The sequence below is a fragment of the Notolepis coatsorum genome, assembly GCF_963971535.1.
Source record: "Notolepis coatsorum genome assembly, chromosome: 19".
NCBI lineage: Eukaryota > Metazoa > Chordata > Actinopteri > Aulopiformes > Paralepididae > Notolepis > Notolepis coatsorum.
The window spans coordinates 39,969,242-39,987,375 of NC_140183.1; the positions used below are offsets into that span (position 1 = coordinate 39,969,242).

An 18,134-nucleotide genomic window follows, 5' to 3' on the forward strand; every position below is an offset into this window, starting at 1 on the left:
CGCCTTTGAGGTGCTTTGGTACCATGAGGTGCACGCATAGTCATAGTACCCTTGAATGAGTGCTCCTGCCAGAGTCTTCAGGGTATTCTTGTTTACCAGAGAGGAGATCCGGTACAAGAATCTAGTTCGTTGGTTGACTTTTTTTATTACATTGGATGCCATTTTGTCACAGGAAAGATTTGCCTCTAGGATGGAACCCAGGTAGGTAATTTCGTCTTTCCTTGTGACAATATTGTCACCCACTGTAACTGAGAATCCGTCGGTCTTGCTGAGTTTGTTATTTGAACCGAAGAGAATGGACTCTGTTTTGCCCATGTGTAATGATAGTTTGTTATCAGCGAGCCATATGCAGATTTTGCCTAGTTCCGTGCTGAGGGTTTTTTCAACCTGCAATTTGTTCTTGTCAGAGACCAGCAGGGCTGAGTCGTCCGCAAACAGGAACAAATTGCAGTCACAGGCTGACGACATGTCATTTGCATAAATTAGGAAGAGTAGCGGTCCTAGTATGCTTCCTTGTGGAACACCACAGCTCACTGTGAGGGGGGGGGATAGAGTACCGTTTACCTCTACCATCTGTTCTCTCCCCTCTAGGTAGGATTGCATCCAGCTCACTGACACTCTTAGCCCTAGGCTGTAAGGTGAAAAGCCCTGTGGGCGAACTCTTGACTGGCCAACGGTACGTTACTTGCATTGTATGCGCCGTTAATATCCGCATTTATCTTTGATTCATATATCTAGTTACTAATTAATGCCGTTTATTCCCTTTCCTTTGTATAGGTAAATAATCTGACTAAACGCTGATTGCTGACTGACTAACGTCTGATTGTACGCTGCTGACTAAACGCTGACTGAATGTACACGCTGACTATAGACTCTGTATGTCTACTGACGTTTGAATGAACACTGCTGACAAACGTCTGGCTAACTGTTACCTGGCTACTGCTGGCTAAACGTCTGGCTACACTGTCAAGTACCGGCGGTTGCTAAATTGCAACCTAACTATCAACGAACTATTATCAACGTCGACTTGGTTGAACATTACCAAATACCATATCGACCTCTACTAACATTATCCGTTAATGCTTGGATGTAAGCTGCTACTAACTATCAGCTACAAGCTAACGACTTGTTTAATTGGCCACCTGGTGATTATTGCAACGAGTAGTAATTGGATGCTGGACATTGAAGTCCAAATAAACGAACATTCTTACAAAGTCTGTATTGTTTCACTGGTTTGATTATAAGTCATTTCGCCCACACCCTTCCAAGGGGGACATCTAGTTGACTCATTGACTGAGACTGCTAGATAATTGGACATATATATTAGTGCTGTCAATAGATTAAAAACAAATTACAAATTAATCTCACAATTTTCTGTAATTAATCTAGAGATTAATCTAGATTAAAAATCGCATTTTTCGACTTAAGACCGAAGCTTGTAACAGATATTTACTTGAGTAAAATCATGGAATTAATGTAAAATCAACACAAAGAAAGTATATTTAGATTCAAAGACTATTTTAATAGCTTTCTTTGAATACAGTTTCTCTCCTTTGAAATACAAATGTTCAACAAAACCATCAACATTGACTCAGCTAGACCGCTTTCTTATATCCGCAGCGCTAACAGAAATAAAAACAACCCAGGCCTATGTTAAAGTGCAGATTGGCTTAGACCAGGGGTTCCCAAACTTTTTCAGCCCGAGACCCAAAAGAGAGATTTGGTGTTTCCCCGGGACCCAAACTTACAAAAATACATCATGAGAGAGGGAGAGAGGGAGAGGGAGAGAGAGGGAGAGAGAGGGAGAGAGAGGGAGAGAGAGAGGGAGAGAGAGAGGGAGAGGGAGAGGGAGAGGGAGAGGGAGAGAGAGAGATGACATCACAAACCCTAGCCAGCCTCAGAAGATTAGACCTAACCAAATTATAACCAAAGATAAATACATTACATATTGGAATCAACTCACACAATCACAACACAAATTAGAAACATATTTGGCCCTAAACAGACAGTATACTGTGGCAGACTACCTCAGCACAGTAACTGATAAGAATCTAAGAAAGAATCTGACAAGGTACAGACTGAGTGACCATGGTTTGGCGTAGGGCTGGGCGATATAACGATAACTATCGCGAGAAATTATTTCCTCGAAATAAACATGAAACGTGGTCGCAAAGTTTCGATATATCGATTTTCCAAGCTTGGCTCCGTTCAGCTTCGGCTCAGCTCACTCACTAACAACAACCAACCTTACGTGATGACGTGCTACGCACAACAGCTAACAACCAATCAGTGAAGGAGATGGCCGAGATCGACGGAGACCCGGAAGGAGACCCAGAGCGGTAGGACTCACTCAACAACAAGGCTTGCTAGGCTAATTAGCTTGCACGGCGTTGTTTTATATATTTACGTGCCGAGTATGTGTGTGTGGTGAATTCTGAGGCCACGTTTATAGTAGTGGGGGTATACAGTGGTAGTCGTTTCAATATATTGTGGCGGAAGAGAGTATTTTAGTGTGATATTTGTGAGGTTTTGCCCGCTGCTCACTACCTTTTCTCTGTCTTCTTTAAGCCTACTGTTAGGAATTCCCTACTCACTCTCTCTAGCCCCCACCCTCTCGTTCCTTACCCTTAGTGGCCACACCTGTTTGATATTCTATTATCTCTCGCACCTGTGATGGCAGGCTAATTAGTCCCCCTGTGGGCTTTAAATACCAGGGCGCTTCCCCTCGTTTTGGCGTGGGGTCGTGTTGTATTCATGCTGAGTCATATTCTCTAACATCTAGACTTTTTCGGGAGATCCTCTGGTCTACCAATGCTGTAAGATGGATCTCTCCAGCCTTGAGATGTTTGCTCCAGCCTTCGTCTGCTGTCGCCGTAGCCTGTGGAGGAGACTGTTCTGCGCTCCCTGTAACTTCCACGGGAGGCACCCCAGCGTTCCACTGCAGACCCCAGCGCAGCTGTTCGTCCTGACGCACATCTAGACCAACGCGCATCTCCCGGACCCTCGAGCTTGGCACGCTCTCCAGTCACCAGCGCGCAACGCGCATCTTCAAGGGCTTGGCCACCTGTCGCCGTTTGCCTGGAGGGAGACATTGTACTGCGCTCTCTAATTCTCTACGGGAGGTATTCCAGTGTTCCACTCCAGACCAGCGCGCCAGATGCGCTCAAGCCTTCGCCACCTGCCGCCGTTTGCCTGGAGGGAGACACTGTACTGCGCTCTCTAATCCTCTACGGGAGGTATTCCAGTGTTCCACTTCAGACCTTCGAGCTTGGCACGCTCCTCCGTACCAGCGCACAGACGCGCATCTTCCAGACCTTCGAGCTTGGCGCGCTCCTCCGTACCAGCGCACAGACGCGCATCTTCCAGACCTTCGAGCTTGGCACGCTCCTCCGTACCAGCGCACAGACGCGCATCTTCCAGACCTTCGAGCTTGGCACGCTCTCCAGACCTCAGCGCGCCGACGCGCATCTTCCAGACCTTCCTGCTTGGCACACTCCTCCTCGCAGACGCACCCCGATGCGTCTCTCTGTTCCGACGCGCACACCAAGGTGTGGCGCGCCACTCTGTTCCTCGGCTCCGACAGCGGCTACCCGGTGGACGACGCCCTCGCCACCGCCACTGTTCCGACGCGCACACCAAGGTGTGGCGCGCACTCTGTTCCTCGGCTCCGACAGCGGCTACCCGGTGGACGACGCCCTCGCCACCGCCACTGTTCCGACGCGCACACCAAGGTGTGGCGCGCACTCTGTTCCTCGGCTCCGACAGCGGCTACCCGGTGGACGACATCCTAGCCACCGCCGCTGTTCCAGCACCCTGTTCCTCGGCTCCGACAGCGGCTACCCGGTGGACGACATCCTCGCCACCGCCGCTGTTCCAGCACCCTGTTCCTCGGCTCCGACAGCGGCTACCCGGTGGACGACATCCTCGCCACCGCCACTGTTCCAGCACTCTGTTCCTCGGCTCGGACAGCCAGCCACCCGGTGGCGATGCCCTCGCCCCGTTGCTGTCCCTGTACCTTTACGCATACGCCTGGGTGAGTTTTGATTGTGATGTCACTCACTCAGCGTAGTGCCCTTGCCCCCGTTCCCGCTGCTGTCCCTGTACCTTTACGCATACGCCTGGGTGAGTTTTGATTGTGATGTCACTCACTCAGCGTAATGCCCCTTGCCCTCGTTCCCGCTGCTGTTCCTGTACCATTACGCATACGCCTGGGTGAGTTTTGATTGTGATGTCACTCACCCAGCGTATTGCCCCCTTTAGTTCTCACTTGGATATTATTTTGGACATTCCATCTCCCACTGTGTGTTTGTTCACACGAAGATAGTATTTACTTTGTTACTTTGTTTTTTGGACTGTTCTGCTTCTGCTCTGTTTTTTCCCTTTGAATATTAACCCTCTCCTCTGTTCTGCAGAGCGGCCCAGATGTTTTCCCACCAGTCCCCAGTTCCTCCCTGTCCCCAGCCCGCCTCCGCGGTCCTCTGTCCCCTGTTCCTCCCTGTCCCCAGCCCGCCTCCGCGGGCCTCAGTTCCCTCTGTCATCAGAACCTGTTCCCTATGTTCCCCAGTACCTGTCCCTCTGTCCCTAGATCTCCTAGTCCCTAGTCCTCTATCCCTAGTTCTCCTAGTCCCTAGTCCTCTGTTCCCAAGGCGTTCCCTTAACCTTCCCTTAGGCGTTCCCTTTACCTTCCCATAGTGTTCCCTTTTCCTGCCCGCCTCTTAAAGGCACTTTACCTTCCCCTCTTGTGTTATTCCAGTGTCTTGTGTTTTCTCCCTTAAAGGGACAGTGCCCTTTTTCCCTGTTCTAAATAAATATCTGTTTCTTGGCAAACCATCATACCTGTCTTGTGTTGTGCGATTGGGGTCGGTTACAAACCATAACAGTACGACCCCACCAAATCGACGACCCCAGCCAGCACAGACGGTGTATGTTGAGTTTGCCTTTTTTTTTCTTGTTCCCTCTAGCTCCCCTGTTAGCCCTGTTAGCTTCCCTGTTTGCCCAGTTTAGCTTCCCTGTTAGTCCTGTTTAGCTCCCTTGTTAGCCTGTTACTCCCCTGTTTAGCTTGTTAGTCTCCCCGGTTAGCTCCCCTGTTTGCTGCCCGTTTTGCCCTGTTTGACCCCCCTGTAGCTAGCCTTGCCCTGGCAGCTAACCCAGTCCCTCAGCAGAGCCCCTGTCTGCTAGCTTAGCCCCGGCTGCTAGCACAGCCTCTATGTTTATGCAGCCCTTGCTGCTGGCATAGGCCCTGTAGCTAGCCATGCCCTGGCGGCTAACCCAGTTTCCCTCTGCATGGCCCCGGTCTGCTAGCTTGGCCCCGGCTGTTAGCACAGCCTCTATGTTAATGCAGCCTTGCAGCTGGCATAGGCCCTGTAGCTAGCCAGGCCCAAGCAGCTAACCCGGTCCCTCTGCATGGCCTCCACTTTTTTTGTGTAGTTTATCCCACTGCTAGGACTGCCCTTTCAGCTAGCAAGGTCAGTTTTTCTCACACAGCTAGGACTGTCCTTCCAGCTAGCTTGTGCTCTCATGCTGGTCCAGCCCTGTCTGCCAGCCTAGCTCCGGCAGCTAGCGCAGCCTCTATGTTGATGTAGCAGTACAGCTAGCATAGGCCCTGTAGCTATCAGTGCCCTGGCAGCTACCCTTTCCCTCTGCTAGCCTGGCTCCGGCAGCTTGCGCAGCCTCTATGTTGATGTAGCAGTACAGCTAGCATAGGCCCTGTAGCTATCAGTGCCCTGGCAGCTAACCTTCCCTCTGCTAGCCCTTTCCCGGTGCTTCCATGGTTACCCCTTAGCTACCCTGCTTGCCCCTCAGTTCCTCTAGACCAGTTGCTCTAGACCAGTTCTCTAGACCCAGTTCCTCTAGACCAGTTCCTCTAGACCAGTTCTCTAGACCAGTTCCCTAAACCAGTTCTCTAGACCAGTTCTCTTGCCCAGTTCGCTAGACTAGTTCTCTAGACCCAGTTCCTCTAGACCAGTTGCCCCTCTGCTACCCTAGTTACCCCTCGGCGACCCTGTTTCTTTTGCTAGCCCCACTCTTGTGGTGGCTTCCCCTGCTGGCTTGGCCAGTACCTCTTGTTTTGCCCCCTGCCACTCTGTCTGTATTTGTTTTGGGTCGCCGGGTGGCTCCCGTTGAGGGGGGGGTACTGTGAGGTTTTGCCCGCTGCTCACTACCTTTTCTCTGTCTTCTTTAAGCCTACTGTTAGGAATTCCCTACTCACTCTCTCTAGCCCCCACCCTCTCGTTCCTTACCCTTAGTGGCCACACCTGTTTGATATTCTATTATCTCTCGCACCTGTGATGGCAGGCTAATTAGTCCCCCTGTGGGCTTTAAATACCAGGGCGCTTCCCCTCGTTTTGGCGTGGGGTCGTGTTGTATTCATGCTGAGTCATATTCTCTAACATCTAGACTTTTTCGGGAGATCCTCTGGTCTACCAATGCTGTAAGATGGATCTCTCCAGCCTTGAGATGTTTGCTCCAGCCTTCGTCTGCTGTCGCCGTAGCCTGTGGAGGAGACTGTTCTGCGCTCCCTGTAACTTCCACGGGAGGCACCCCAGCGTTCCACTGCAGACCCCAGCGCAGCTGTTCGTCCTGACGCACATCTAGACCAACGCGCATCTCCCGGACCCTCGAGCTTGGCACGCTCTCCAGTCACCAGCGCGCAACGCGCATCTTCAAGGGCTTGGCCACCTGTCGCCGTTTGCCTGGAGGGAGACATTGTACTGCGCTCTCTAATTCTCTACGGGAGGTATTCCAGTGTTCCACTCCAGACCAGCGCGCCAGATGCGCTCAAGCCTTCGCCACCTGCCGCCGTTTGCCTGGAGGGAGACACTGTACTGCGCTCTCTAATCCTCTACGGGAGGTATTCCAGTGTTCCACTTCAGACCTTCGAGCTTGGCACGCTCCTCCGTACCAGCGCACAGACGCGCATCTTCCAGACCTTCGAGCTTGGCGCGCTCCTCCGTACCAGCGCACAGACGCGCATCTTCCAGACCTTCGAGCTTGGCACGCTCCTCCGTACCAGCGCACAGACGCGCATCTTCCAGACCTTCGAGCTTGGCACGCTCTCCAGACCTCAGCGCGCCGACGCGCATCTTCCAGACCTTCCTGCTTGGCACACTCCTCCTCGCAGACGCACCCCGATGCATCTCTCTGTTCCGACGCGCACACCAAGGTGTGGCGCGCCACTCTGTTCCTCGGCTCCGACAGCGGCTACCCGGTGGACGACGCCCTCGCCACCGCCACTGTTCCGACGCGCACACCAAGGTGTGGCGCGCACTCTGTTCCTCGGCTCCGACAGCGGCTACCCGGTGGACGACGCCCTCGCCACCGCCACTGTTCCGACGCGCACACCAAGGTGTGGCGCGCACTCTGTTCCTCGGCTCCGACAGCGGCTACCCGGTGGACGACATCCTCGCCACCGCCGCTGTTCCAGCACCCTGTTCCTCGGCTCCGACAGCGGCTACCCGGTGGACGACATCCTCGCCACCGCCGCTGTTCCAGCACCCTGTTCCTCGGCTCCGACAGCGGCTACCCGGTGGACGACATCCTCGCCACCGCCACTGTTCCAGCACTCTGTTCCTCGGCTCGGACAGCCAGCCACCCGGTGGCGATGCCCTCGCCCCGTTGCTGTCCCTGTACCTTTACGCATACGCCTGGGTGAGTTTTGATTGTGATGTCACTCACTCAGCGTAGTGCCCTTGCCCCCGTTCCCGCTGCTGTCCCTGTACCTTTACGCATACGCCTGGGTGAGTTTTGATTGTGATGTCACTCACTCAGCGTAATGCCCCTTGCCCTCGTTCCCGCTGCTGTTCCTGTACCATTACGCATACGCCTGGGTGAGTTTTGATTGTGATGTCACTCACCCAGCGTATTGCCCCCTTTAGTTCTCACTTGGATATTATTTTGGACATTCCATCTCCCACTGTGTGTTTGTTCACACGAAGATAGTATTTACTTTGTTACTTTGTTTTTTGGACTGTTCTGCTTCTGCTCTGTTTTTTCCCTTTGAATATTAACCCTCTCCTCTGTTCTGCAGAGCGGCCCAGATGTTTTCCCACCAGTCCCCAGTTCCTCCCTGTCCCCAGCCCGCCTCCGCGGTCCTCTGTCCCCTGTTCCTCCCTGTCCCCAGCCCGCCTCCGCGGGCCTCAGTTCCCTCTGTCATCAGAACCTGTTCCCTATGTTCCCCAGTACCTGTCCCTCTGTCCCTAGATCTCCTAGTCCCTAGTCCTCTATCCCTAGTTCTCCTAGTCCCTAGTCCTCTGTTCCCAAGGCGTTCCCTTAACCTTCCCTTAGGCGTTCCCTTTACCTTCCCATAGTGTTCCCTTTTCCTGCCCGCCTCTTAAAGGCACTTTACCTTCCCCTCTTGTGTTATTCCAGTGTCTTGTGTTTTCTCCCTTAAAGGGACAGTGCCCTTTTTCCCTGTTCTAAATAAATATCTGTTTCTTGGCAAACCATCATACCTGTCTTGTGTTGTGCGATTGGGGTCGGTTACAAACCATAACAATATTTAGCACATTGTCATGGAATACACCGCGTAGAAGCAACAGGCTGGCTAGGTTAACTAGCTTGCACGGCACTGTTTTATATATTTACGTGCCGAGTATGTGTGTGATTTGAATTCTGAGGCCACGTTTATAATAGTGTGGGAGTGGACGTCGTTTCAATATATTGTAGCGGAAGAGAGTATTTTAGTGTCATATTTATTGTCATGAGATACTCCGCTTGTCGGCTAACTGCTAACGTGCGAGGACTGATGACGACATCAACTCGACTTGAGACATTTGCAGCAGCATATTAGAAGTTAATTAAACTTGACAGACATTATATCGACGATAATTATCGATATCGAATTATATGAAAATAATTTTATAATTTTATCGCAATAACGTTTTTGGTCATATCGCCCAGCCCTAGTTTGGCGATAGAGAAGGGCAGACACAGACAGACCTGGCTGCCCAGAGAGGAGAGGTTGTGCTGTCTTTGTGATGAGGGAGCCGTAGAGACAAAACTACACTTCCTAACACAATGTGAAAATTACAGAAATATTAGGGAGGAATTCTTTCCAAAAATTGAAATAATTTCCCCAGAATTCCAAAGTATGACAGAAGTGCAGAAATTGCCATTCCTCCTGGGGGAACAGAAATAATGTGCAGTTTTAGCTGCAAAATATGTCAATTCATGTCACAAGAAAAGGGACAACCAGTAGGACACATATACTGTATATACATGTACCATGTTTTACTCACTGCACCATCTCCTTTATTTCTTTTGATCTTATATTGTTTGCTGTTTATGTCATAATTGTGCTTTGGCAACATTTGTGAAATTTCATGCCAATAAAGCTTTTTGAATTGAATTGAGAGAGAAATGCTTCTAGAGAGAGAGAGAGAGAGAGAGAGAGACGGGTGGGTGTAGCGAGAGAGAGAGAGGCGGGTGGGTGTAGCGAGAGAGAGGCGGGTGGGTGTAGCGAGAGAGAGACCACGGCGGGTGGGTGTAGCGAGAGAGAGACCACGGCGGGTGGGTGTAGCAAGAGAGAGACCACGGCGGGTGGGTGTAGCGAGAGAGAGAGAGAGAGGCGGGTGGGTGGGTGTAGCGAGAGAGAGAGACCACGGCGGGTGGGTGTAGCGAGAGAGAGAGAGAGAGAGGCGGGTGGGTGTAGCGAGAGAGAGACCACGGCGGGTGGGTGTAGCGAGAGAGAGAGAGAGACCACGGCGGGTGGGTGTAGCGAGAGAGAGAGAGAGACCACGGCGGGTGGGTGTAGCGAGAGAGAGAGAGGGAGAGAGAGAGAGAGAGAGGCGGGTGGGTGTAGCGAGAGAGACCACGGCGGGTGGGTGTAGCGAGAGAGAGAGAGAGACCACGGCGAGTGGGTGTAGCGAGAGAGACCACAGCGGGAACAGAATAGATTGCTTGAAAAACTCACCCTAACGCAGATTCAATGGCAAAGTTGGAAGGAGACGACGTCGACGCATTTTCATACCGTGGAGATGAAAAAGTTAGCTAGCGTTAGCTAACGCTAGTTAGCCTTTAGCTAAGCTACAGCTGGCTAGCCAGACTGATTACTGAACCACATGTTTGCACTCGCTAACGTAGCTAATGCTAGCTAACGCTAGTTAGCCTTTAGCTAAGCTCATGGCTAGCCCGACTGAACCACACGTTAGCACTTAGATAACGTAGCGAAAGCTAACTAGCTGTCCCTGCCTTTAGCTAAGCCGACATGGCTAGCCTGACTGAACTTTCTAACATGCAACAACTTTCATCTTCAGTCCATCTGCCGAACGACCGTCCTCTTCGTCTTGGCTGGCATAACCTCCAATGCTGCACGCGGGAAATAGTCAGACGCTACCTTACCTGTAACCCCTCCCCTCATTGAAACCAATTCTGCTGCAGAGCCTCAGAGCTGCCTCCAATAGTGTATCTGCAGAGCCGCAGAGCCAGGAACAAGTCAGACACATTCTACAAACGTGTCTAATGTGAAATATATAAGCATATAAGCAAAACTAGATTTTAGGTCTGTGATGAAAAAGGGCCTCGCGGGAAGGGGGGCCTCGCAAAAAAAATGTAAATGTAAAAAAAAGAATAAAAAAATAAAAAAATTAAGAATATATATATATATTTTTTTGCGAGGTCCCCCTTCCCGCGAGGCCCTGTGCGACCGCACTGCTCGCACACCCCCTGAGGCGGCCCTGAGAAGGGGTATAATATTTCATCTATCTCACTGTTACGTATTACTTTCACATGGTGGAGGGATACTTACTGTCTGTGGTGCATATTCACATTGTGTTTAAGTGTGCTGTCACTAATTGGTGGTCTGTGATTGACACACTGTTTCTTCCTGTTGTTTTTGTTTTCCATGTAATTAAAATGGCCGTTCTTGTAATTATCCCAGGTGTGGTGATGAGGCACCACGCCCTGCAGAGCAGAGTGCAGGCTGCAGTGTCTCCCACTTCACAAGAGATCTCAGCTCTCCAGAGTCTCACCTGCTCTCACTGCTTCCCTGTCTATTTTTGCTGTTTGTTCTCTTTTGCCTATGTGCATTAGTTTTTGTTATTGAACTTTGGAGTCTGGAACACCCAGCTCCCACTCTTTTTGTCCATTTAGATAGCTGTTCAAATAAATATTGTTATTTTTGATAAACTCTTGTCCAGTGTCCTGTGTCCACCACTTTACATTCAAGGCCTACACAAGCCGTATTTTAGGCTTGAATGTAACAGGGGGGCTCGAGCCGGTCTTCAAACAGGTGAGTATGCTCTTAATTTATTATTTGATTTGACTACTGGTATGCTTTAAAATATTTAGTTTAGTGGACACCACAAGTAGGTAATTTCATTGTTTTCTGGCTGTTTTTAGCTTCCTGTGTACCACTTGACCCTGGGGCACAGTGGGGCAGTCATTGAAGGGCACAATGAAATCTAATGAGAGGTATGTGGCTGGTTGAAGTTTTCAACCAGCAGATCTATTCTGGGCTTGGTTTTTGAAAGTGCTATTCTGAGGTCATGCTGAGCATTTAGTCTGTTTCTGTATTTGTTTTTCAGGAATGCTATAGTAGAAAACCCAGATTCAAATAAGTGTGTGGTGCCAAACTGAATCAACACATCTACATGCTTTCCTAGCCAAGAAGGAGCTCGCTCTGCCTGCTGGAGATGAGCAATCCAAAACTGTGAGAGGGTGATTGTCTCAAACAGCATCTTACTGACATTGTTGACCTGCAGTGTGACAAGTGCCTCTAACTCTGTCTGACTTATAGACCCAGCTCTAATGATGGCACAGCTTGGAAGGGATACTTCACCCACTGAAGGGTTTGAGATCCCTGTGAGTCAGGGATAGGGATGCCCCCCGAAACCCGGTTCTAAATTAGAAAAAAAAAGTATTGATAAGATCCGACGCTATCGGTTCTGCTAATTGTTCTGAAGCACCCGTGTGTGTGTGTGTGTGTGTGAGTGAGTGTGTGTGTAAGAGCACAGCACAGCCCCGCTCCTCTGCCTGCGCGCTGTGCTGTGCTCTTACACACACACACACACTCACTCACACACACGGGTGCTTCAGAACAATTCTCATGTTGTAGGCTACAGACAGCTCTGCTCTCATCATGGCGGACAGAAGAAAACGTTCAAAAGTCTGGGTATATTTTACTAAAGTCGATGCCGACAACACTCATTGCCACAAGTGCAACAAGACATTTGCCAGTAATGTATAAGCGCTGGTACTCGTCAATGTGGCCGGCGGGGAGCTAACGTTGTTGTTAGCGTGAGCTCCGGTAGTTCTTCTTCTTCTTCTTTTGAATTTCCGGCAGTCTAGACGCATCTTCGGCGTATTGCTGCCTTTCTGTACAATCTATTTTACAATGTCCTTCTTCTTCTTCTTCTTCTACTTGGGTTTTACAGCAGTCGGCCACCAACTGTTTGGGGCATTACCGGCATCTTCTGGTATCCTTTACCTCCTACAATGTCCATTTCCTTCACCATCATGAAGTGCAGATAATGCTGCTACTTCCTGACTGGGCCCCCCTCTATGAGACACTCATTGCCTCCTGTGGGCTGACTCTGGTCTTCTTGATCACTCACAATCCACTTATTTAACTCTCTTACTACTTCCTCCCATGTCAGACCCTTCATACCCATGTGTTGTACTGGCACTTTAACAATTAACTTGATCCTATCTGTTTTACTACTTACCAACGCTGTTGCATTAACCACTCCTGCCACAACATTCAACGTCTCCCCCCACACCCTCTCTTTCTCCTCCTGTACTACCTCTACTGACAAATGCCCTTTTTAAAAACCCTGTTCCCTATCTTGCTTTCCCTGTCCCCCCATCCTAACTGCCTCTGCATATGATATTTTACCTTCCATTCTCACCTGTTAAACCACCACCTCTCGTTTCATCACCTCACAACCCCAATACGCTACACTATGCCCCTCACCACAATTACAACACTTCGGCCCCACTCCCTGTCCACATTTCCCATACTCATGCTCCCCACTACATCTAGCACATCTCTGCTTCTTCCTACACGACTTGGCTATATGCCCGAACTCTTGGCATTTGTAGCACCTCAGCGGTTTCGGCACAAACTCCCTAACCCTATACACCATATATCCTATAAATATCTCCTTTGGACTAACCTCATCTTCAAATTGAATTACAATAGTCTCTGTCTCCTTCTTCTCTGCTCCTCTTTTCATCCTTTCCGCATTTTTCACTTTCCCATTACGTTTGTCACTCTTTAAATCTCCCACCAGCTGCTCCATACTAACCATGATTGGAATTCCAGTTATTACCCCCTTGCACCCACCATCCCTCTTTTCCCCTACTCTCACTACTCTATAGATATTAACTTTGCCAATGCTCCTCATTTCCCTTTGCCTTCTCTACCTGCTCTAAACTTACACACCCTATAATCAAGTTTCCATCCCCCAACACTTTTGCGTACCTTACCTCTCCTAACTGCGCTCTTTTTGTCAGCTTTAACGGCTCTATTTTTCTAACTCCCCCTTCTCCCTCAAATCTCACCACTATATTCAACAGTTCTGTAAAATCCTTTCCTCTACCCTCAATGTCTGACCCACTTAAGCTACCTTCCCTCTCTTTCTTCATCTTATGCCCCTTCCCCCCACTTTCCCTGCTCTTTTCTCCACCTTTTCCCACCCTTCTCCCTCGTTTTCCTCTCCTACTCTACACTCCATGTCGCTATCCGTCTCCTCTCCTTTGGCAAGGCCGTTCCCATCCCTGTCGGAGTCGCACTCGCTCGCACTGCCCGCCCTGGCTCCCGACATCGAACCCCGGGGGGAAACAGGGCTCGGGATCGGTGACGGGCTTTGTTCACTCCTATGCATGCTTCCGGCTCCCGACCTTGAACCCCGGGGGGAAACAGGGCTCAGATACGGCAAATCCAACACCATCAACTCGTCAGCATGTGCACACAAGCCGCAAGTCCCACAACCAGCTCCCAGCGGCTCTTGGCCGTCTCTCAGAAACACACTCCAGACTAGCTAGGCCGCTCCGGTAGTTGAGTCTCTCGAGTAGAGTAATGGTGGACATTCCGGAAGTAAAAAAAACGAATAAGAGCTTCCGATTGGTGGTAAGAACAGCAGAAGTGGGTGCAAGCGGTGTGACGTAATTGTCAGAATCGACTGTCAATCAAAATAGTTCTGTTGTGGTCTACCTACCTGACATGCACAAACTCGTCTTAAGAACACCACCATGCATTTTACTCTGCCAATTGGCGACCCAATAAAAACGGGTCCGCGACCCATTTTGGCCCGCAACCCTAAATTTGGGAAACGCTAGCTTAGACTAATATCTTGTATGAACTACCAGTAATATAAATCATATTAACAACAAGAATGTGTTCCATCCTCATGTCAGATGATTTTCAAAAAGGTGTAGGAGTCAATGCAAAAAAAGAACAAGCAAATATACTGCTGAAAGTTCAGAACGTTGAGAATTTTTCACTCTGTAGATTAATCTAGATTCATTTTTTTAACACTTTAAATCATTTAAATTAATCTCGAGTTAAAGCATTAATTTTGACAGCCCTAATATATACACAATATATTGCAAATTGGCAGTATACTACGAAATACCGTCAAATACAGTTATAGCGTAAGAACAGAATGATGTGATAGTGCCACAAACTATTGAAGCATGTGATGCTATGACACTGTACATACATAAATACAAGAAAATACCAACAATACTTTTACAATACTGACAATATACAACATGATACAGTGGACACAATATTACCTGTTACGGTGGGGTGGCAAGGGAAGGAGAGGAGAACCCAATATGCGGAATGGAGTGGAATGAGGAAACGGAGACGGCAGTTTGCTCTTCTCAAACACTGTGTTCTTTTTATTATAAGAACCACAAGAGCGATAATAGGTCACAAGACCAAAACAGAAGTAAAGAAGCTGATAAATAAACAAACATGAAGACGGGCAAAGGCATGTTACAAAATAACATAAAAGGCACAGCCGGGCTGGCACAGAGTAAAGATCGAACTGAGAACTCGAAAATAACAATAACAAAACGGAACACTAATATACACTTACTTAGACAGTACAACACTACAGGGCAAGGATGACGTTGACAGGAACAGGGTTAACGGAGGAATGACGCCACAACGAAGTGAGGAAAGACACACACTTAAATACCAGACTAATTATAAATTGACAACAGCTGGCAAACCAGTCCAAAACAGAGAAACAACCAACTAGACACAATAGCATTATACAAAACACAACCAGACAGGGGAACAACATCACACCAGGGAAGGGAACGCCAACAACGACAACACACATAATGAAATCACATTAAACATACTAAACATACTTGATAACTAGGGGTGGGACAATACATCGATCCAGATCGATATATCGATCTATTATCAATAATCAAATAGGATCGATCCCACGTAAAAAGATCGATTCATATTGCGATACTCTTATTTTGAAAATCCGGCGACGGCGACGTCATCGCCCCGCGCCCAGTGTTGTGAAACTCAAACTCCGTTAACATCAACAGCAGTAGCGTCTAGAGCGTCACTAGTGTGCCTATTCTGTGACCCAAAACATGTCCCTGCTGTTTTATTCCACAACGGGTCCAATGCATCTAACCTGCTTTGCAATCCTCGTCACTCCATTATGCCCACGTCGCGTTAAAGATCGAAGATAACGTTACTTTAGCGTGAGCTAACAAGCTAACCCAGCGCCATAGGCAGAGAGAAGTGGGGACTGGGAGGGTGCATTCTCGGGGATAGCCCCACTAACAGGATCTGGCCGGTACTGCACCTTGGGACTCCCAATATGCTTTTCCAGCCAAAATACAGCTCTGTGACAGTGAATATGATATTAATATCGAGAGAAAAAAAAGAAAAATGAACCAAAAACAGTGAACAGGAGGTCTATTTGTATTAAAAACAATAGATTGTTTTTCATTTAAATGTCTGGAAGAGCTCAAAAATAAAAATGTCATGATATTTCCATTGCCTTTTTTTTTGTTGATTTAAATGTTACTGATTGTATTAAATGGGCACATAATATCGTCTCATTTCGATCGCAGGCACCTGAATCGAATCGTATCATATCATATCGTGGCAGACTGTGTGATATCGGATAATATCGTATCGTTGTCCAAAGAATCGATATCGTATCGTATCGTGATTAAACTGGTGATTCCCACCCCTATTGATAACACAGGTATGATAGCATGCACCATCTGATGGTACCCACTAGAGGGCGCCATGAGACTACTGGAGGGAGGTAGGACTCCAATGTTTCTCTTCCCATCACAGCCCCACAGAGGGCTGAGTCTGGGATCGTTACAATTACCATGAACTTAAGCCACAATTCAAAGGCAAAGTCGAAATATTCATTGGACAAAGATTTTGTCTGTACAGTTGTGACTAGATGGATATTTAGGTACATACAGTACAAACATAATGAGTCTAATGGGATATAGCAATATACTGTACATGGCAAATGCATTCAAGATGAATAAATGAAATGCCCACAGTAACACTGTTTTTCAAGACAACCAAAACTATCCGGTTTTGTTTTGATGAAAACAATTGTCTTGGAAAAGCCATGTAAATATCGACGTATTTTGATTACATAACCCATGGCACTGGGTGGAGCTTCTTCCTCATTGGTCAGTTGAGAGTTCACAGGTTTTCTGGGAGTTCATGCACTGAGCTACTGGAGTCCTCTTCGAGAGTGCTACAGGCCATCCACTGTTTGACATAGCTGGAGTTGGAACATCCTTCTTCATGAAACAAAGTTGAGTCTATCTTCTCCTCCGTGCTGAAGTCCACAGGACTGCGGCAGTACGTCTCTCCAAAACCACTGTCAATGGTGTCCAGGTCCACGTTGGGGTAGCCGTCCTCCGACTGGCCGCTTGAAACAAAGGAGTCGAGGGAAATCCTCTCAGGTTCAATGAGGTGGCTGTGAGGCTGAGAGTCCATGTTAGAGAGGCCACTAGAGGTTCCGTTTCCACCCTCCCTGGACACTCTGCACCGCCAGGCTTCCCCCGAGTCACGGTCCCCACGCCCTCTGTTGCCTACTGCATATAGGCCCAAGCTTCCTGCATCTGGATAACTGATTTCGGAGCACCTCGAACTGGGCTCCTCCTCCGGCCCCTCTTCCCCAGACAGGGTTACGGTATGGATGGAGATGTGTCCGGTGGAGTGGCCTCCTAGACCTGGCCTGCTACTACCCTCCTGGAACTGGAGGAGTGCGGCGCCGTGGGGCAGGAAATTGTCGCTGGAATTGCTGCCTTGCTTCCCGGTTCGCCCTCTAACATCCTGGCTGCCGCGCTCTCTTTCCGCTTTCCAACAGGCAACTTCCTGCTGCGTCTCAGACATGACCTCGAAAGGAATGTTTACCATCCGGACATCGTACTCCGTGAAGACAGGCTTCACCCAGTCCTGCAACAGAGAGAGAGAGAGAGACAGAGGACATGGTTATACACTCTACTGCACTGAAGAGAATAATACATATTATACATATGAGGTTTCCTGCGAGATGCAATAGTCTTGGGCCTGACAGAGTATGTCACAAGAAAATTGCAAGTTTGGTAATCGCAATGCATTGGATTAGATTCACTTTATTTGTCATTGCACATCAGGCACAACAAAATGCAATTGGCATCCAACCAGAGTGGAAGCAGCAGCTAAATAACCTAGCCTAAAACTAGATACACAGGTAAATGGACAAATGTGCACAATGCACAGTGTGAATAAACATACAGATACATACCCAGGCACATACTGTACACAGATACAGATACATGCCCAGGCACATACTGTACAAACATAGACAATGCGTACAGTGCCATTGCACAATGCCCTTCAGAGTTCAGACTTCACACAGCATGGTTAAAGTATAGGTAACAAAGCCTTTTAAGTATAGGCAACAGAGTTCAGAGCCTGTATAGTATGGAGAGAGTGTGTAATGTAACACGTGTTTTCATAATCATTTTACATCAATCTAATATTGCAGAAGAGGAAGCTATGCCTATACTAAAGATAATCTACTAATATGGGAAAGCCATAGTCTGGGACTTCCTGGAAATCCAGTGTGACGTAGGTGGGTTGGTCATTACCATTATTATTGTATTTGTAACACCATGTAAACATCAGGTTA

General features: G+C 48.6%; 1 protein-coding gene across 1 annotated transcript in view; it reads right to left on the reverse strand.

Annotated features, from left to right (window-relative positions):
• Positions 1-14,870: 14,870 nt before the first annotated feature.
• LOC311246077 (interleukin-21 receptor-like) overlaps positions 14,871-18,134 on the reverse strand; it is a 62,095-nt gene continuing 58,831 nt past the window's right edge. Inside the window, exon 9 of the mRNA XM_084336150.1 lies at positions 14,871-17,416. Coding sequence (XP_084192276.1) covers positions 16,655-17,416 — 762 coding nt within the window. The 3' untranslated portion in view covers positions 14,871-16,654. The remainder of the gene's footprint in view (positions 17,417-18,134) is intronic.